The sequence below is a fragment of the Pleuronectes platessa genome, chromosome 22, assembly GCF_947347685.1.
Source record: "Pleuronectes platessa chromosome 22, fPlePla1.1, whole genome shotgun sequence".
In the NCBI taxonomy this organism is placed as follows: domain Eukaryota; kingdom Metazoa; phylum Chordata; class Actinopteri; order Pleuronectiformes; family Pleuronectidae; genus Pleuronectes; species Pleuronectes platessa.
In genome coordinates, this window is record NC_070647.1 from 17,954,203 (window position 1) to 17,973,794 (window position 19,592).

At 43.3% G+C, this 19,592-nt stretch overlaps 3 protein-coding genes and 1 long non-coding RNA gene across 10 annotated transcripts; 1 reads left to right on the forward strand and 3 right to left on the reverse strand.

The window, feature by feature from the left end:
- Positions 1 to 60: 60 nt before the first annotated feature.
- tmem243b (transmembrane protein 243, mitochondrial b) lies at positions 61 to 6,345 on the reverse strand. 4 transcript variants are annotated; one of them, XM_053415345.1, is made up of 5 exons: positions 6,208 to 6,345; positions 2,594 to 2,879; positions 2,296 to 2,346; positions 2,087 to 2,191; positions 61 to 1,977 (listed from the first exon to the last, which is right to left on the reverse strand). In XM_053415345.1, exons 2-5 carry the CDS (start codon positions 2,669 to 2,671, stop codon positions 1,858 to 1,860), a joined length of 354 nt encoding a protein of 117 aa, XP_053271320.1. In that variant the 5' UTR covers positions 2,672 to 2,879; positions 6,208 to 6,345; the 3' UTR covers positions 61 to 1,857. The 4 variants fall into 4 exon arrangements, with proteins under 4 accessions (XP_053271320.1, XP_053271319.1, XP_053271321.1 ...); XM_053415344.1 differs by lacking the exon at positions 6,208 to 6,345 and adding an exon at positions 5,932 to 6,200; XM_053415346.1 differs by lacking the exon at positions 6,208 to 6,345 and adding an exon at positions 4,972 to 5,113.
- dclre1c (DNA cross-link repair 1C, PSO2 homolog (S. cerevisiae)) lies at positions 2,763 to 16,699 on the forward strand. 3 transcript variants are annotated; one of them, XM_053415342.1, is made up of 17 exons: positions 2,763 to 3,059; positions 3,702 to 4,089; positions 4,984 to 5,096; positions 10,654 to 10,705; positions 10,827 to 10,911; positions 10,997 to 11,056; positions 11,149 to 11,204; positions 11,304 to 11,405; positions 11,648 to 11,720; positions 11,964 to 12,104; positions 12,201 to 12,302; positions 12,596 to 12,732; positions 12,866 to 12,920; positions 13,052 to 13,140; positions 13,365 to 13,462; positions 13,896 to 13,985; positions 14,224 to 16,699. In XM_053415342.1, exons 4-17 carry the CDS (start codon positions 10,659 to 10,661, stop codon positions 14,946 to 14,948), a joined length of 1,860 nt encoding a protein of 619 aa, XP_053271317.1. In that variant the 5' UTR covers positions 2,763 to 3,059; positions 3,702 to 4,089; positions 4,984 to 5,096; positions 10,654 to 10,658; the 3' UTR covers positions 14,949 to 16,699. The 3 variants fall into 3 exon arrangements, with proteins under 3 accessions (XP_053271317.1, XP_053271318.1, XP_053271316.1); XM_053415343.1 differs by having other exon boundaries at positions 3,702 to 3,848; XM_053415341.1 differs by lacking the exons at positions 2,763 to 3,059; positions 3,702 to 4,089; positions 4,984 to 5,096 and adding an exon at positions 8,156 to 9,845 and having other exon boundaries at positions 14,224 to 16,694.
- meig1 (meiosis/spermiogenesis associated 1) lies at positions 8,135 to 9,493 on the reverse strand. The gene is made up of 3 exons (XM_053415348.1): positions 9,288 to 9,493; positions 8,379 to 8,530; positions 8,135 to 8,263 (listed from the first exon to the last, which is right to left on the reverse strand). The coding sequence occupies exons 2-3, from the start codon at positions 8,523 to 8,525 to the stop codon at positions 8,135 to 8,137; spliced, it is 276 nt and encodes a 91-aa protein (XP_053271323.1). The 5' UTR covers positions 8,526 to 8,530; positions 9,288 to 9,493.
- On the reverse strand, positions 12,832 to 18,707 carry LOC128429065 (uncharacterized). 2 transcript variants are annotated; one of them, XR_008333867.1, is made up of 6 exons: positions 18,452 to 18,707; positions 17,782 to 17,806; positions 17,526 to 17,558; positions 17,347 to 17,423; positions 16,712 to 16,778; positions 12,832 to 15,857 (listed from the first exon to the last, which is right to left on the reverse strand). It is a non-coding gene; the product is annotated as an uncharacterized LOC128429065 (long non-coding RNA). The 2 variants fall into 2 exon arrangements; XR_008333868.1 differs by having other exon boundaries at positions 12,832 to 15,891.
- Positions 18,708 to 19,592: the final 885 nt, after the last annotated feature.

The following is a 19,592-nucleotide window of genomic DNA, read 5'->3' on the forward strand; positions in this document are numbered from 1 at the left end:
TTCTACTCATTTTGAAATTTGACTTCAGAACCTGTTAAACAAATCAAGTGAAACGAGTCCTTCAGGTTACATCATTATTTATTCCATAGAATAATTAAATAAAAAAGAAAAGAGAAACACGTGGCATTAACAATCCTAAAGTCGTGGCGAGGTCGGCTTCCTGTTCCTGAAGTTCAAAGTTTAAAGCTTCATCGCAGATCAGCTGAAAACGAAGCTGTTCACGGTTCAAACAGAAGAAACAAGCTACAGGTTATTTTTACACTTTTTCTTTTACCGTCAACGAGTCTCATGAAAACACAGAAACCAAACATGAGCTGATCAGACGAGTCAGAAACATCTGGAGACACAGAACATACACAGGATCTGAATGTATTCACAAATCACTGGTTTGGTTCATTTCATGAGATTTCCAGACAAACATTAAAACAGAATAACTCCAGGAACTTTTCTTTGGACTGATTATAGACTCAGGCTTTGTTCTGCCTAACTTGAAGCTTCAGCACAAAGTGTGTGACGACGTGTGACTTCAGTGACTCTGTGCGTTTCTCTGTGACCTGGTTTTGTTCACAGACCTCAGGGGAAGAAGTCAAAACATGAAGTTTATTCTTTTATCCCGTGACCTCAGCTCCACAGGGTTTCTGGATTCTTCTACACAAACCTGAGAGGAGCGACTCTGTGAAACTAACAAGAACCAGGTCACGACAGCTACTGGCGTGTTGTGGATGTGCTTCCTTCGCTAACGTGATTTTCTAACATTTTGAATGTGTTGAGCTAAAATACAAAACGTTTTCACGATTGTTTTTATTATTGCTGATGTACAAATTGTGACTTGAAGCTCCTCAAGTGTGAGAGACGCCCAGAGGCTGACCTCAGATATGCAAAACGCAGGATTAACAGTGCAAACGTTGGATGGCGAACACATCAATATGATATAGAATCGTTTACAGATCTGTGTGCAGCTGCTGTGCTGCATAGAAAGCCTCCATTCATCTTCATTGGTGCTACAGCTGGCCTGAGAGTGTGTGTGTTTGAGTGTGTGTGAGTGAATGGCTTAGACAAAAGTGTAATTCAGCCGTACTTAGTGCAAGAATTGGCAGTCGCAGTAATTCGACATTTAAATCTAATTTAAAAAACAGAAATCCTCTTAGCGAGACGTGATTTGGAAAATTGATTAAATCCAACCGTGAAAATCAGATAAAGGGGAAAAAGCAGAGAAGAAGCAGATACAGACAGAAAGAAGAAAAACAAACAAGCTGATGTTTGTGTTGTGAGTTTGTAGAACAGGAAGAGGCAGATCCGATAACCTCTCTCCCCCCCCCCCCCTTCTGTGTTTACACGCTCAGTGACCTTCATCCTGCTTTAAAGGAAAAATCCACCCTGATCAAATCTGAACAGTTAAAACCAACAAGTGTAGATTTCACCTCAAGCTCAGGTTGATGTAAAATACATGTTTAAAGGGAACCAAAAAAACCATCTTTACACTTGTGGTGGATTCTTCCTTTAACATTTGCATAATTATTTCTCCATCGTATCAAACCTGAAGATGTGAAGGATGAAGTCTCTGAGAATGTAAACACAGCTTCTCATCAGAAGCTCTGTGCTCCAGGCAGATTCACAGCCTCTGACTTGTTCTTCATGATTTCCACACTGAGCTCGTGTGTCTGTGGACGATCCGGAACCAACGAGACAGTTTGAATCTGGAACCGTCCGGTCTCTCCTGAAGAGTCTTGGCGGAAAATTCACTCAAGTTAGCTGAGTGACAGTTTTTTTTTGGTCGCATGTTTCTTCCACGTGTGCGTCCGTCTGTCGGAGCCATGTCCTTCCTCCTCCTCCTCCTCCTCCTCCTCGTCCTGGTGTTTACCTGACGTCGTGGAAGTAGAGGTTGGCACATAGACACAGCAGCACGATGGACGCCAGCATGTAATAGATCAGGTTCCTGAATTTAGGCTCCAGGTCTCCCTGTCGGTACCAGAATATCTGAGAGAGACAAGGACACAACTCCACGTTCAGAAAGACGGTTTCCTGCTGAGGCTGCGTTTACACCAATGTGCCATGTTGTGTTTTTGCATTTTGCCGTGTGAGTTACCAGCACGATGGTGGATCCACAGGTTAACAGGATGCACACGGCGAAGAAGACATTTAACGGTCGAGGAGGCAAAGAGGGGAACACGAAGGAACAGACCACCGTCACCTGGAGGACAGACAGAGACACGTTAGTTTGGATGTTGATCTGAAATGTTCATAAAGATCAGAGAAGGAAGAAGATACATGAAAGTGTTTGGGATGTAAACTCACCAGAACAACCAGTGAGGTGAACCCCCCCAGTGCCAGGTTGATTATTCGATCCTGTGGGAAAGACGAGTTGAATTCATCAGTTTGGATTCAAACATCGAATTAACATCCACTCGTGTTTGTGTTGAACTGAAGCAGATCAGAGGTAAACTAATGATTGTTGCTTAGAGCTGAAACATCCTCTAGTTTCAGGCCCACAGAATCAAACACACACACACACACACACAAACACAGACACACACACACACACAAACACACACACAGACACACACAGACACGCTCTCTTCCAGCAGGTTCCCACCCGAGCGGACGTCTCCCCGAACAGAGGTCTGTTGTCGTGGCCGCTGGTCCCGTAACTCCGGCTGTTGAAGTCGTCCATGTTCGGCTCGGCAGACACACACTCAGCACCGACCGCTTCCCTCTCAGCAGCGCCGCCTCCTGGACACCCCGGGCCGGTGCCGCATGCTCGCTGGCCCCCCTCCAGCTGCCTCCCTCTGCTCAGCGTCGGGGAAGAAGTCAGCGTCAACACACTGATGGAGACATGGTGGGTTCTGGACTCTGCTGGACCGGTTCTCTTCTCACTTCACCTGTGGGACAGGAAGAGGAGAAACTATGATGAGCTTGTTGCTACCGGGATAAAAACAAAGAAACGAGTTTTACTGACAGAAGACGGAGCTGCTTTCTTTTCCCTCCAAGAACGAAAACCCAGAATCAACAGAAAACTGATTTGATACGAGTTCTTCCTGCTTTACTTCCTCTTTTTTCAGGTGCGATAACAAGACTCAGTCGGTTGCATCTCTGAGCAGCTGCTGATGATGACTACACATAAAAACAGGAAGCTGAACAATCAGAGCCATGAGCTTTCTCAACTATGACTATGAAAGTTTATTATTCAGCCTCAGAAAATGCGGAACCTGAGGTTTAAGAAACTCAGCTCGAGCTCAAATCTTTAAAGAAGGAGAAGTTCAGCTTTTATTTCTCCTGATCTTACTCTAACGAAAGTTCAAAGAGTTTTCTATCCAGATTTAAAGCTAATTTTAACTGGTTTCTAAAGCAAGCGGATGCTTTTATGTGAAAATCAAACAAAGCCATAAAAATATCTGGTGCTATGAATATTACAATTTCTGTATTTAACTAAGATGGAAGCAGTAAAGAGAATCAGAGCAATATTTCCACTGCAGCAGGACGTTACAGGTTTTCATCTCAAACTTGATATTAAGTTTCTTATATTTCATAAATGAGAAGAAACAGATGAAGTGACGCATCATCAGCTCACCACAGAGAAGAGAGGAGAGTTTGTCTAATGCTCACATCCCTTTTCTGTTCAGACTCGAGGGGGGGGGGGGGGGGGGGGGATTCACTGGGAGTGTAACAACAAAACTAAAGTCTCTTCTTCTGATTCTCTTCAGGGAGGATGATGACTACGGGACATCAGGTTAACAGCATCTCTTCAAAAGATTCAAAAGAAGACGTCTCTCACACCAGACTCACTCCACGTCTCCACGCAGAGTTAAAACGGTTGAAGACTCCAGCTGCAGCCGCCTCTTTCTCTCTGGGTGAGGAGGCAGCGGAAACAAAACCCTCCCTGAGCTTTCTCAGCAGAAAACACACACAGCGGAAAACAAGAGGTTCATTATGAGCGAGCGTGAACCTGGCCTAAAGCGACATTCCACGAAGCCTTGTGATTCACTAGGCCTCTTAGAGAGAGACCCCACGATTCAACCGCGCTAGCTGTTCACGTGAGCTGAAAGGACTCGTATAGAAGTAATCTGCTTAAAGTCAGAAGTTCACCAGCAGGTAAATGTAGCTGGTAAAAGTATATATATATTATTTTCATTATAAGATAAGATCCAAAAACTTCAGTCTGCTGCTCAGGAAAGAAAAGGATTTGACCTCAGGCTGCAACACATGATGTTTTTAACCATCAAAAGAAGAGAGCAATTAAAAGCTTGATTAATCGATTAGTGTTTCAGTTCAGAGAAATAAAAAATCATCATCACAAGATCTGAGAAATGTCTTGTTTTGTGTGAGCAACAGAAAAATCCCCAATAAACAATGTCAACTAATGTTCACATTTCAGAACCTAGAAACAGAACATGTTTGGTTCTTTGTTAAGCTGATTACTTATTTATCTCAAACTCATATTTCAATAAAATGTAACTTATTTAAATCATGAAAGATTATATTGCTTTTGAGACTCACAAATTAGGTTTAAACTCTTAATTCTGCCAAAAAGAGCAACAGAACTTTCCCTGATTCAAACAGATTCAAATTTAAGTTGATTTATTAACTTTTAGACGATTTCAATTTATTAAAAACCTGCCAACGTTCTAGTTTTAGGAGGATTGGTCCATTCAGACTAAATTCAAATAATAAGACAAGACGACAGAATAAAAAAAATCACGGAACTGATCGGCTCATTAATCAATAATGAAAATAACAAAGATCAAGGTTGCAGATGCAGTCACGACAGCTCTGAAACATAAGCTTTAGATCTGAGACACTAAGGTGACATATTCAACTTCTGATCAACTAATCTCTTCACATATTTACAATTTCTGTCTAATTAAACAACTGTTACAACTACTAGATTATGGAAATACATATAAATCAACTCTTTGTCTCAGCGGCACCACAGATAAATCCAGTTAATGTGTATTTAACGTGTGATTCACCTACTTTCATCTACAGATAGCAGTTCATTAAGTTCCCTCTTCCTCCCCCACGTCCATGTGGTGCGGTGACAGTCGGTACCGAGCTCCAGTGGTGAACCACACACGTCTGAACCCCCGTGCACGAGCAGCGTTAGTAAACCTCTGAGCCTTAAATACGTCCATTGTGACGCCAACAAATAACTGAATCAGCAGATAAACATGTGAAGATGTGTTGTGTTATTTCTAATTCTGGGTGTGACTTTAATCAGTTTTGACTTTATCTTAATCTGGTTAACATCCATGTTAACTTGATTACTGTGGTTCTGGGTTTTATAATAGAAGACGTCACTGAAATCATCTTTCAATTTCAGATAAAGTAGATAAAAACTATTTCTAACAAATAGTGTAGAAAACTAAAGGTCAACACAAACACACAATGTGCTGCGATTAGTTTGATCGTTTCAGTTTCTTTTCTATGTTCAATAGAACTTTGCAATTTAAATATTTCGGTTTCTAATTGTTTAAACAAAACAAGACATCTGAACCCTAATATTATTCTATATCATTTAATTAATCCTAGTACACAGTTAGTTCCCATTCGTGTTGTCTGCTTTATTAGTCTACTGTTATAGTTATGTTGCTGTATGCTGTATAATGGTTATTTTGTTCCCTGGTCTTATTTATAATGATATACACTTCTGTTAAATTGTCAAGCTGCTTCACGAGAGGATAAAACAAGTTGTATTATTAACTTTAACAGCCAAACCAGCCTGGACACTGTGAACACCGGTAGATACAGTAAGAAGCACAGATCCCAGATCAGTGTGAGTCACTGAGTTCAGACTGAACCGACCTGAATCACACAGATCACAGATCAGTGTGAGTCACTGAGTTCAGACTGAACCGACCTGAATCAGAACCATCACAACAGGAGCAGTTAGCTTAGTTAGTAGATTACCATGCTAACAGTAGCACAGCTCGTTACCTGCGGGTTGACTCCACCTGACCAGCCGTGTGTGTCCGCTGCACGCGCCATGTTGTGTGACACACACTGTACAACAATTTTACGTAACGATAAAGTCACGTTTTCAGGTTTAACGTTAGCGAAGGTGAAGCTCCACCGACACAAGGCCAACTGGGGGCAGGATGCTAACGAGGCTAAGCTAGCCCCTCCGCCAGGAGAACCACCTAAACCTGGCGAGTCAACCAGCAGGTAACCAGGTGACCCGGCGGAATTCAAACCACAGACACAGTCACTGACCTCCGAGAGGAACCATGGGTCCGGAGCGGCGGCGGCTCACTGACGGTTAAAGGGAAGCGGCTTCAATTCAGCGCGTTAAAGGAGAGTTCACCGACCACAGAGTGAGCCGACAGCCGCACCGCGTCACTACCGCGTCACTGCAGCGGCAGCGTCACAGCTTCACTCACTACGTCACCGGCCCTACTACGTCACAGCTTCACCTCTTTACTACATCACCTCTTCACAGCTTCACCTCTTTACTTCATCACCTCTTCACAGCTTCACCTCTTTACTACATCACCTCTTCATCTCTTCACCTCTTTACTACATCACCTCTTCATCTCTTCACCTCTTTACTACATCACCTCTTCATCTCTTCACCTCTTTACTACATCACCTCTTCACAGCTTCACCTCTTTACTACATCACCTCTTCATCTCTTCACCTCTTTACTACATCACCTCTTCATCTCTTCACCTCTTTACTACATCACTGCTTCACCTCTTCACCTCTTTACTTCATCACCGCTTCACCTCATTACTACATCACAGCTTCACCTTTACTACATCACCGCTTCACCTCTTCACCTCTTTACTTCATCACCTCTTCACAGCTTCACCTCTTTACTTCATCACCGCTTCACCTCTTTACTACGTCACCTCTTCACTGCATCACCTCTTTACTACATCACCTCTTCACAGCTTCACCTCTTTACTACATCACCGCTTCACCTCTTTACTACATCACCTCTTCACAGCTTCACCTCTTTACTACATCACCTCTTCACAGCTTCACCTCTTTACTACATCACCGCTTCAACTCTTTAATACATCACCTCTTCACAGCTTCTCCTCTTAACTACATCACCACTTCACCTCTTTACTACATCACCTCTTCACAGCTTCACCTCTTTTCTTCATCACCGCTTCACCGCTTTACTTCATCACCGCTTCACCTCATTACTACATCACAGCTTCACCTTTACTACATCACAGCCACACCTCTTTACTAAATCACCGCTTCACCTCTTTACTACGTCACCACTTCACCTCTTTACTACATCACCTCTTCACAGCTTCACCTCTTTACTTCATCACCGCTTCACCGCTTTACTACATCACAGCTTCACCTCTTTACTTCATCACCGCTTCACCTCTTTACTACATCACCACTTAACCTCTTTACTAAATCACCGCTTCACCTCTTTACTACATCACCTCTTCACCTCTTTACTGCATCACCTCTTTACTACATCACAGCTTCAACTCTTTACTACATCACAGCTTCACCTCTTTACTACATCACCTCTTCACCTCTTTACTGCATCACCTCTTCACCTCTTTACTACATCACAGCTTCAACTCTTTACTACATCACAGCTTCACCTCTTTACTACATCACCTCTTCACCTCTTTACTGCATCACCGCTTCACCTCTTTACTACATCACAGCTTCACCTCTTTACTACATCACAGCTTCACCTCTTCACCGCTTCACCTCTTTACTACATCACCGCTTCACCTCATTACTACATCACAGCTTCACCTTTACTACATCACTGCTTCACCTCTTTACTACATCACCGCTTCACCTCTTTACTACTTCACCAGTTTAAGTTTGACAGAGTGACAGATGACCACGCCCCTCTGTGGCAGGAAGTGGAGTCAGTCAGGAAAGAACTCATTAAATGATGCTTCATGTAAAACCTGTTTATTGGCGATCAGTGAGCTGAAGGGACTCAAACCATCTCTGAGTAAAGTTCATTCAACAAACACTTTGATTCTTTTTTATAGTTTGGTCCATGTCCCATCCACTAACATGGAGGTGGCAGGGTTTATGACCTGTTCTGCAGCCAGCCACCAGGGGGCGACTGAGACGTTTTGGCTTCACTTTTGGGAGCCGGCATGACGTCCATCTTCACATATACAGACGTTAAATCCTCAGAGGACTAATATGTGAAGACTTTGACTTTGTGGACTTCTCGGTCTTGACATTCACGTTTCTTGTCGTAATAATAAAACGTGTCGTCTCGACGCTGGAGCTTCTTCACGAAGCCGGACTGCGGCCATTTGTCCACCTGAAACTCAGACAAGAGGAGACACGCTCAGTTTTCATTAACACACATTCAAGTTTACAGGTTCACGCTTCATCGAGACATCTTCAATAGACACTAAAGAGATTCAGACATTTACCGAAGCTCCTAGTTTGACTTGTGAATACTCCACTTCATCCCTGTAGCCTGCCAGCTGGAATCGGAACAGGTTCTCCACCTCTGCTGTCCACTGCCTGGCTCTGCTCATGGACCTGGGCTCGGGGGGGTCTTCGGCAGCACAGGACATGATGTCTGCTAAAACAAGTTTCTGACAGTTACACTTCAACCTTGAAGAGTAAAGAAACTGCAGCTGTTACTGGAACAACAGGTTCAAACACATGGAGACAAACAAGGTTTTCACTGAGTGTTTATCTTAAAACTAAGAACTGTGAGTGTCACAGTGAGTTTAGTTAAATTCGTTATATGAGCTGAACTGAAATATAAACACATCCACTGGAAATGTTTTCCGTTTGTGTATTTATCCATATCCAGTGATACTTTAAATATTCAATTGAGGTTTGTTTTTGTTTTATTTCACATCAGCAAACAGCTATATATTTGTATATATATATTTAAAACAGAAAAATAAAAAAAACTGATTTATTTCTATAAGCATCTTTGTGAAGTATAAAATGCAACATCTCTTAATAGAAACTCGCTTCAGAGACATAAACGGTTTACAGTTATAAACAGTCGAGTTTAAACATAATCCATTTTTAAATGGAATAAAATGTGCTAAATTAAAACACTAATTTCTGTGCCTATTAAATAAGAGTGACATTCCTCAAACACGAAAATGCTTCATCTATAAAAAGGTATTTTACACAAAGAGCTTATTAAATGTAAGAGAATCAAAGTATAATTATTTCCTCTGCTCATCTCAATGAAGTGAAACATTAAATCGTGACATCACAGCAACAGACTGAGTCCGTTGAGCTTCAGATCAGATTCTGTCACATTAATCTTTACAGATTATGTTTTTTAAATCGCAGTATTAAACTTCACTCACGGTTTTTTTCTTGCGTGATTTTTTAAGACAGTAAAATAATTTCGTGTGTTTGCGGTCCTGTCGCTTCTGTCCGTTGCCTGGTTACCGTGAACTTTCTTCTTCGAGGCTGGAGGGCGAGGCTCCAGTAGATTGAGGTGTCTTCTGGTGAAACGGGAGAATTTAAATGTCTGTTCTGTTTGTTGATTCGTTTAAATGTAAAATAAACAAGAAACTAGTTTTATAAAGAGTCTGTGATTGACAGGGAGGCTGGGATAGAGCGAGGAGCAGCGCAGCGCGTGCAGGCACTAGGTGGCGCTGACGTGTCTGCGCTGCAGGGAAGAGAAGCGCAGAAGAAGAAGCTCAAGTCAGAGGGCGGGACCTTCAGATGCGATGTTTTCGACTTTTCTTCGTTAAAAACAACGTTAGTTTCTTTAATCCGAGCGGATATGACGTAAAGGTTCGTTGTAGCCATGAGCTCGTTCACAGGGCGGATGAAGGAATATCCCGCGCTGTCCCTGGACCGGTTCGACCGGGACAACATCTTCTCCCGGGCTTACTTCCTGTCCCACTGCCACAAAGGTTAGCCCGCTGCCGGCTAGCATGGCTGCTAGCATCACCTAGCACCTGGGGGTTATTCATAATGTGAAACTGTCAGTGCTGCTGTCGGTTGTTCTGTCTTTAAAACGGTCAGAGGTCCTCTCTGTAGCTCTGTCTGTGGTGCTGTCTTTAAATCTATCTGTGCTCCTGTCAGTGCTCCTGTCTGTGCTCCTGTCTGTAGTTATTACTTAAAATGTCTTTCTGTAGTTCAGTCCTTGACTCTGTCAGTGTTCAAGTCTGTGGTCCTGTCTGTAGTTCTGTCAGTGGTGCTATCTTTAAAACTGTCAGTGGTCCTGTCTGTAGTCCAGTCTTTGACTCCAGTGTTCCAGTCTGTGGTTCTGTTTGTGGTTCAGTCAGTGGTTCTTTCTGTACTTCTGTCTGTAGTTCAGTCCTTGTCTCTGTCAGTGTTCCAGTCTTTGTCTCTGTCAGTGTTCCAGTCTGTGGTTCTGTCTGTGGTTTAGTCAGTGGTTCTTTCTGTAGTTCTGTCTGTGGTTCTTTCTGTAGTTCAGTCCTTGACTCTGTCAGTGTTCCAGTCTGTAGTTCAGTCCTTGTCTCTGTCTGTGTTCCAGTCTTTGATTCTGTCTGTAGTTAACCCTGTGGTTCCATCTGTAGTTCAGTCCTTGAATGTCATTTGCCAGTCTGTGGTTCTGTCTTTGTCTCTGTCAGTGTTCCAGTCTGTAGTTCAGTCCTTGACTCTGTCTGTGTTCCAGTCTGTAGTTCTGTCTGTGGTTCAGTCAGTGGTTCTGTCTGTAGTTCTGTCTGTGGTCCTCACAGTTGTCCCCTGTCTCAGATCACATGAAGGGGCTGAAGGGGCCTCTGCTGAAGAGGAAGCTCCAGTTCAGGTAAACACTGATCCTGCATCAGGTTCTAATGTGAAGGAACCAGAGAGTCTGAGTGAATCTGTATCCCCTGCACTGATCTCTAGTCAGTCCTAATGTTCTCTGACCTGTTCCCCGGCTGCAGTCGCACAGTCCGGCTCTACTGCTCCTTTGTGACCAAGGAGCTCCTGCTCAGTAATCCTAAATACCAGTTCTGGTCCCAGTTCATCGTGAGTGTCCTCCTGGAATCAACCAGATGTTTATCTGCTCCAGTGGATTTCTGTCTCTAACTGTCTGAATCAATGATGCAATCAGGTTCCACTGGAGCTGGAGAGTCCCACTCAGATCTCCCTGGTGGACGAGGCTTCAGGAGAGGTAACACTGGGCCTTCAGTCAGACACATGGAGGACATCACTGGTCCTGGGTCAGTTTGGACTCACACAACTTGTCTGTTGTCTGTGTGACAGAAAGAAGAGCTCGTGGTGACGTTGCTTCCTGCAGGTCATTGTCCCGGCTCTGTCATGTGAGTGAAGTCCATCTCAATCTGAAATCTGTTCATGGAAAAGGCCCAAGCATGAACTGGTTTGTGTGTGTGTTTGTGTGTCTGTGTGTCTGTGTGTAGGTTCCTGTTCGAGGGTTCTCAGGGAAACGTGTTGTACACAGGAGACTTCAGGTTCGCTGTGGGAGACGCGTCCAGGATGGAGCTTCTCCACTCGGGCAGCAGGTCGGTCGAAAATCAAAATACTGAATATATTCTTCTTCTAAGTAACTTCTACTAAATAAACTTAGAATATTAAAATCCTACTGGATTAGAGTGAAATTACATTTTTTTTATTCATATTTTATTGAATCAAACAGAGATGAACTGGAAACCAGCAGCTCAGAGAACGTGTGATATTGATCAGAAGTAGAAACAGAAGGATCCACCTGATGATTCATAATGTTCACGTCCTTGATGCTTCGCAGGGTTAAAGATATTCAGAGCATTTATCTGGACTCCACTTTCTACGACTCTCGCTTCTATCAAATACCCACTCGAGTAAGTTTGATTTTAAATCGGATTAATTTACTGTGGGACCATCAAGAAGACACTTTATGATTTACTGATCGTTTCCCACGATGGAAGCGTTTGTGCTCAGATGTCAGTTTATTAGCTTCTCTTCATTGAACCTATCGAATGTTTTCACTGTGAAGCGTTTTTGTTCTGTTCTGTTCAACGGCACCGACATGTTCTCCAGCTGCTGTAGGAAGTAAACTGACAACTGTGTGTGTCTGTGTGTAGGAGGTGTGTCTGAATGGCATCTCGGAGCTCATTGGAAACTGGATCTCTCAGAGTTCTTATCACGTCGTGTGGCTCAACTGTCGAGCTGCGTACGGATACGAATACCTGTTCACCAACCTGGGAGAGACGTTCAACACTCAGGTGAGGAGCTCACACATCACACAGGAGGAGGAGGAGGAGGAGGGGGGGGGATTGAAACGTTCACATTAATGATTTGTTGTGTATTTGTTGATTTAGATCCATGTCAAGAATCTGGAGATGTTCAAGAAGATGCCAGAGATCCTGAGCTACGTGACGACCGACCGCAGGACTCAGATCCACGCCTGTCGACACCCGAAGGTCCGAAGCTTCACTGTCCTGTCAAAACATCCACAATGTTCCACCGTCCTCTGCAGATGGGGGATTTATTGTAAACTCTGTAGATGCTGCGTTTGCTTTGTGTTACTTTGACAAACAGACAGTTCACAGCAGGAAGACAGACTTCACTTTACAGCCAGTAGCCTGTTAGCTTAGCATAAAGACTGGAATCAGCCTCTAAATCAAACACTTTCTCCTCTCCTGCCTTTAAACAGTCACGTCGCACCGTTTTCTGATCTGTGATGTTGTGTGTTTGTGTGTGTGTGTGTGTGTAGGCTGAGGAGTATTTACAAGGCAACCGGCTGCCGTGTGGTTGCACCGCCAGCGACGGGACTCGTCTTCAAATCATCAGCATCAAACCGTCGACCATGTGGTTCGGGGAGAGAACCAGGAAAACCAACGTTATAATAAAGTAAGAGCAGTTTTTTTCACACGTCTCCGTTTATGGAAATATTTGAATTTTGTCTTCCTGAGTTTGATCATGTGACAGATTAAAAAACGATTTGACAAATTGCATTATATCTTTTATTTATGAATCTTTTCAGAACAGGAGCCTTTTCCTACAGAGCCTGTTTCAGTTTCCACTCCTCCTACGCTGAGGTACATTTGAAATATCACTCTGACAAACAGGTTTTCATGTTACAAATAAACATTATATACACACTCCTCCTCCTTCTTAATTCTGGTTTTATCCACATGTTCATATTTCCAGTGATGTTGTTCGTTTTCAGCTGAAAGACTTTCTGACGTATCTTCAGCCGGTCAACATCCATCCCAGTGTGATCCCTATGGGCCGGACTCTGACTGAGGTCACTCAGATGTGAGTGAAGTTCACAGTTGATCCATAGTTATCGTGTTTCTTTATCTTTCCTCTGCACGGTTTTCAGTCTCAAACAACTCCTGCTTACTTCCCCCGAGTTCCACCAGTCAAACATAAAAACTTTCAACTACGTGACCTAATTCTGTTGGAAGAACCAGAGTCTCAGATGTGTTTAAATAATAAATTAAAGAATCACCAGTTAATCGTTGTGTCTGTGTCTTCAGGTTGAAGCTGATGTGCAGGGACCAATCTGATCAGACAGCGTTCGTATATAAACCTCTGGGAGTTCTCAAACGCAGCAGGATGGAGCAAACTACCAACGGTGTGACACACACACACACACACACACACACCACAACACACACAATGTTCTCCACAACAACATGTGTAACTGCCTCTGTTGCTGTGGTACTTTACAGGTCACCAGATGTTATGTGACACAGAAAGTGGTTTGTTGATCAGACCCAGTTTACACTAACCTAGTTTTCTTATTCTGAAGAAGTTTCATGGGTTTGTTTCATTTGTTCTGTTAGTTTTGTTTTTTTGTAATTTAGGGACTAAAGAACTTTCTCTGACTCTGATTGGTTTGTAAGAGGCTTGTATTCAATAAGGGGGGGGTGGGTGTAGTAGTCTTTCTTTAAACTTTATAAATGAGCAAAACAAACACTTTATTTTGCTCGATGAATCCAAACAGAAAGTAATAATAATGAACAGCTTTATATTTAAATGTCTGTTGTCTTTTTGTCTGTGATGAGATTCTGGCAGCGATGACGAGCTGTTTGACGGACGGGACCTGGCACCAGTGAGGAAGAAGATGGGGCTGAACCAAGAAGAAGAAGAAGAAGGTGCAGAGAGACTTTGACTCAGTTTGTTCGTATTGTTAAAAAACTCAGAGCCGTGTTACTCTATCTGACCACAGAGGAATCATAGAGAGATGATATTCATTTACAGCCAATAACCTTCAACATTCAGTGTTTTCAGTTGTTAACATGGAAATAAACAGAAAGGATCATATATATATATTGTTTATAAACATATCTATGTCCTTTTCACTAAACTTTCATTTCCTTCATTTGATTTTAGAGAAAATTCAGAGAACAGCGCCCCCTGTATCTGTGGATGAGTCTTTACCTCCGTCAGTCGCCGACACACAGTCTGTTGCAGGTGACTACGTCGACTGCACCGAGTCCAATGGTGAAGAGGAAGATGAGGAGGAGGAGGAGCAGGGGGACATGAAACCGATGAAGGAGGAGGTGACAAAAGAAGAAGAGAACAAGATGGAGGCAGAAAACCAAGAGATTCCAAAGTGGGAGGACTTCTTCTCTGCAGAAATGCCGACTGACAGCCAGAACAGCCAATCACAGTCCTGCTGCTCCTACCCCAGCCCCTCCCCCTCCAAGATGACCAGCTCACAGACGCCCGAGCTGTTCAGTGATGAAGATGAAGAAGAAGAAGAAACTCCTGAAAGCAACGACCACGAACCCTTCAGCCTGACCCTGTCGGCCTCCTTGTCCAATCATTCCTCCCAGAACATGGACTCGTGTTTCCCCGACACCTTGATCCTCCGCCCGGAGGGAGAACGAGGAGAAACGAGGACCAATACCGTCCCTCAGAGACAAGAGGACGACGGGCTGATCCTCCAATCAGAGCCGGAGGAGCTGTCCCAGTCCCAGGCGTCCTCAGACTTTGACATTCCCTGCACGCCAGAGTCGAAGGCGCCGCGACCAGATGAACTGTCCCAGCTGTACCAGGCGTTGGCCTCGGGAGAGGAAGACCTCCTCAGAGAAGGAAGGAAGGGCTTCGCTTGACTGAGATGAAGATGGACGTCTTGTTGTGAACTCTTAAACTCCAACTGCTCCATGTGTGTGGATGGGACATGAACCAGCCAAGTATAAATGTTTCTCAGGGATCAAAACAAATGTAATTTAAATGTTTTAGTTTTAGTTTGTCAGGTTTTCATCCTTGTTTGTTTGTTTGTTTGTACACAACATGACTCAGAGTCCAGTGGTGGAAGGACGTGGAACCGCCCAGGAAAGAATCCATTACATTCCGGTGCAGATCTCCTCAGGAAGGTTTGTTCCAAAGAGGAAACTGGTGAAAAACTTTATCTCACAAAGTTAAAGAAAGAGAAATATAATTCCTGAATCCGTGCTCTGATCCAGATTCACACCGAGTCCTTCCTCATCCTTCCACCAGGTTCCATGTGAACCCGTCCTCAAGGTTTAACATCTCGCTCACAAACAAACAAACGGGTGAAAACACAACTTCCTTGTTGGAGGTGAATGTTGATGAGTTTCCTTTCGACGGACCAGCGGCTCCACTAATGAGCGACCGCAGCCTCCGCCATGTTGGAGATAATCAGCTGAGTGAGATTCAGTGTAACGGCTGCACAGCAGGAGGCGCCAGCAGGAGGCTCCCAGAGGAGTCGGCAGTGGTCGGGATTAAAAACAACGTGCAGCCTCCCGGAGCTTCACAACAAACCGTCTCTCTCACGGAGTCCTGGTTTGTTTCCACGTCCATTAAAAGACACAAGTCAATAAGCAAGGCGGCCATGACAGGAGCCGGTGTCTCTCACAGAGGACGCAGAGGGACGACGTCCTCCACTGCTGGTTCACATGTGAGACTCCTGATGAGACTGAGGGTGTGAAAGACGCCTGCAGGGATTCATCTGCTTCTTCTTCTCCACTGACGGACCTCATCCCTCCATCACGTGCACCCTGCAGGTCACACAGAGGCAGGACAGTGGACGAGCTAAAGTTCATTTCCAAGAAAAAGTCGAACTTTAAAACTGATTTAAATTGATTTGATGACAGAAAACAATGCACTTTATTCAATGACAATGTTCTGATGTTTGTCACAGCTGCTTTAAAAACGTTGTGATTTAATCACCTTTAAGTTTTCACCTGTCTGTTTATGTTTAGTTTTCAGGATTAAGCTCAAAGTGAGAAATGACTCAAAGTAGAATCTTTGGTGCAGATCCAGGGATTTGTGTTTTTCTCTTTCTTTAACACAATAGGAAGTTTTTCAACATTGTTCTTGATTCTCAGAGATTAATTCAAGAATCTTGATGAAAACAGTGTTTAGAGGACTGATGTACGTTTTTATTCAGATACTTTCTGATAAGGACCAATTTAATGCAATAATAAACCTCATACACTGCCTCCTGTGACCCTTATTCTCTACTGCCCCCTTCAGGCAAATCCTTCAAAATGCTAAATCAGTCAAAAAAGAAAAAATAACCATTTTGAATTTGTTCAGGATCACAGTAATCTAGTTATTTACCAAAAGCTCTATGTATTTCCAGTGTTTGTTGGAAAGAATGAGGCACAAGCCAAGAAAGAACCAAATTCATTTGCCAAACAAAAACACTAAAGTCTCACACCACAGAAGTGTTGTGTTGCAGTACTTGAGTAAATGTACTTAGTTACACAGGGGCTGAATCCTGTAGAAACACTGGTATGGGCCTTAAACTGCTGACATCACAGGTCTCATTAATGAAACGCACACAAGCACACACCCAGCATGCACAGAGACACGCACAGAGACACACACACGCACAGCATGCACAGACCTGGCTCTTCATTAGAATCCGTTCCCCCACAGCGGTCTCCTGAGGGACGACAGGTCTGAGTCCGTCTCTGGAGGACGACAATCTCATTAACATACATGTGAATTAGAATAATAAAATATAATAATACACACACACACAAACGTTAGATAAAAACGCCAAAGCAAACACGATGTACAGTTCCCATGCTCTTATGACCCTGGAGATTCAACAGGAAGCTGTGTGTGTCTGTGTGTGTTTTTGTGTGTGTGTCTTCTCTCTTGTGCACTTGCTGCCTCATGCAGAGACGGTAACTAAAGCAACAAAACAGCAAACAAACAAACAGACTCGTTTGAAATGAGCTGTTTTGTCAAAAGAGTCGAAAACAAAAACCAGAAACAGTCGAACCCGAGCTCGTCCTCAGGGGCCCCGCCCACTTCCTGTTCATACCGCTCTATTCAAATTCACCTAGGGGGCAGTAGCGAGCCGCTCGTCAATGGAGCGCGATGGCTAAGATGATTATTTACTCCTAATACAAGACGAAAAGGTCACGTTGGAATTTAAACGCTACGATTGGTTTCTACTTGTATATAATGTGTATATGACATATATCATAAATAATAAATCTATATATGTGTGTGTTTGTGTGTTTGTGTTACCTCTTAGCACTCCGATTTGTAGTTGAGGGATGTTGCTCATGTCTGTCGGTAAACCCACATACACACCTCCATAGTTTCTGACACACACACACACACACACACACACACACACACATTATATTACACATTAATAAAGTGTAAAACATGAACGTGGTCTGAAATTAAAAAGTTTAACTCACAGACTTTTTTCATCTTCAGGCAAGTCATTTGATCTGTCGACCCACACACACACACACACACACCGACACACACACAAACACACACACACACACACACAGACAAACACACACATTAATTCTGAAGTCAGTACATCTAAGTACAGGAAACATCAGAGAAAGGTCAAACAACAGTGACATGATATAACATTAAAAGTGTGTTTGAAAATGCGTGTGTGTGTGTGTGTGTGTTAGTGTGTGTGTGTGTGTGTGCACTCACATTTGGGTCAGAGCCTCAGTTCGACCTGATCACAAACAGATGAACGAGATCAATCGTGAGTTAAATCATTAAATCATCAAACAGCAATAAGTAAATAAATAAAAATAAAATGATTGAACAAATCTAAGAATATAAACTACAACTTGTTGTTGACGTTGTTAGCATGGGAACATGGAACCTTACAAATGACTTTAATAACTTTATTTGTAGAACACAGATCTGAAGATTTACATTTTTGGATTCTTAATAAGGTCGATGACTTTAAACCTCATAAAAAAAACTAACTACTTTAAATCAGGTCCCTGAACTGATGAGATTCATCAAGATCCATGAATTATTCATATTCTCTGAGAAATAAAGGACAATATAAAAAAAACCACCTCATCTCACAATGTTAAAGAAAGAGATAAAACATTCTGGTGTTTTGCCAGAAGGTGGCAGTAGAGAAAAGGTCACAGAAGATGCGAATGGTTCATCTTCCTGGGAGCATGAATTTGTCCAAATCTGAAAGTACGTGTATGAAAATAAAAGCACGTCCTTTAATGTATGATAAAAAAAAACAGAGGAACTTTCCCTCTGACAGATTTAAAGTCTCTTCTCTCGTCTTCACTAACCTTTTCTGTATTAATGTTAATTATCGTTATTTAAATCATTACTTAGCGTTTCTCACCTTCGTTGCTGAAGCTGCTGCCGTCTTTGTTGCTGTGGCTGGTGGTCGTCGCCGGGGAAGAGTTCCCACAACCCATCTCTCACCCGACTCTGGAAAACCTCAGAGGGGAAGGACAGAAACAAAGAAGAGACAGAAACAAAGAAGAGAAAGAAACAAAGAAGAGAAAGAAGGAAAGACGACGAGGAGACAGGAGAGGATTTCTCCTCCCTTCACTCAGTTTCTGTCTCCTGGAGCTCTCAGCGTGAAGGGAGGATTAAAAAGACACCAAGAGAGGGGAGGAGGAGGAGGAGGAGGAGGAGAGAGAGGCAGGAAACTGCTGGAGAGAGAGAGAGAGAGAGAGAGAGAGAGAGAAGCAGTGAGTTCACGCCTCCTGCTGCTGAGGGAGCTGAGTCTCTCCTCTGAGGCTCGTGGGTTCAAATCTCAGTTTGAAGGACGCACATCAGAGTTGGAGAGAATCAATTTTATTGGTGCATTTTTAAACAACTGCAGCAGGAAGTCTGCTTCTCTGGGAGAAGCGGTGATGGAGCCTAAGTGTCCAGGTCCTGACAGCGCAGGCTCTGGACCAATCACCAGTGAGCCTCACCTGTCAATCCTGAAGTCACAACTATTTTTTATACATCGTCAAATATTTATTTATACCAAACTTATCAGAAACAAACATCAGTGTGATCAGAACGAGGTAAAAACTGACAGACTCCATCTTTTACAAAAATGAGTATCTTGTATGAGGCAGGTTTAAGACCTATACTGCAGCCGGCCACCAGGGGGCAATACAGATGTTTTGGCTTCATTTATAAAAGCTGTCACGTCGTCCATCTTTATTTACAGTCACTACCCAAGAAGAGAATGTGGGCGCCGGCGTAAAAAACACAACCCCAGACCTTTCAAAATAAAACAAGACCAGCAGCGTTTACACAAGTCTCTGATTAAGAGGCTGGAAAACTCCGGGTGTAACACGGATGTTCGACGTTAAGTTGAGAGTCGGATCGGACACTTCCTGTCGGTGACTGTGAGGGATATGTCGTCAAAGTGTCGGAGGTTTCGTCTGTGGTCACGAGAATCCGTCCGTGACAGCGAGAGCATCAACACAATCCACACGTCACCATTTGTCAGTTTTTTTATTTTTTTATTTCTCAACACG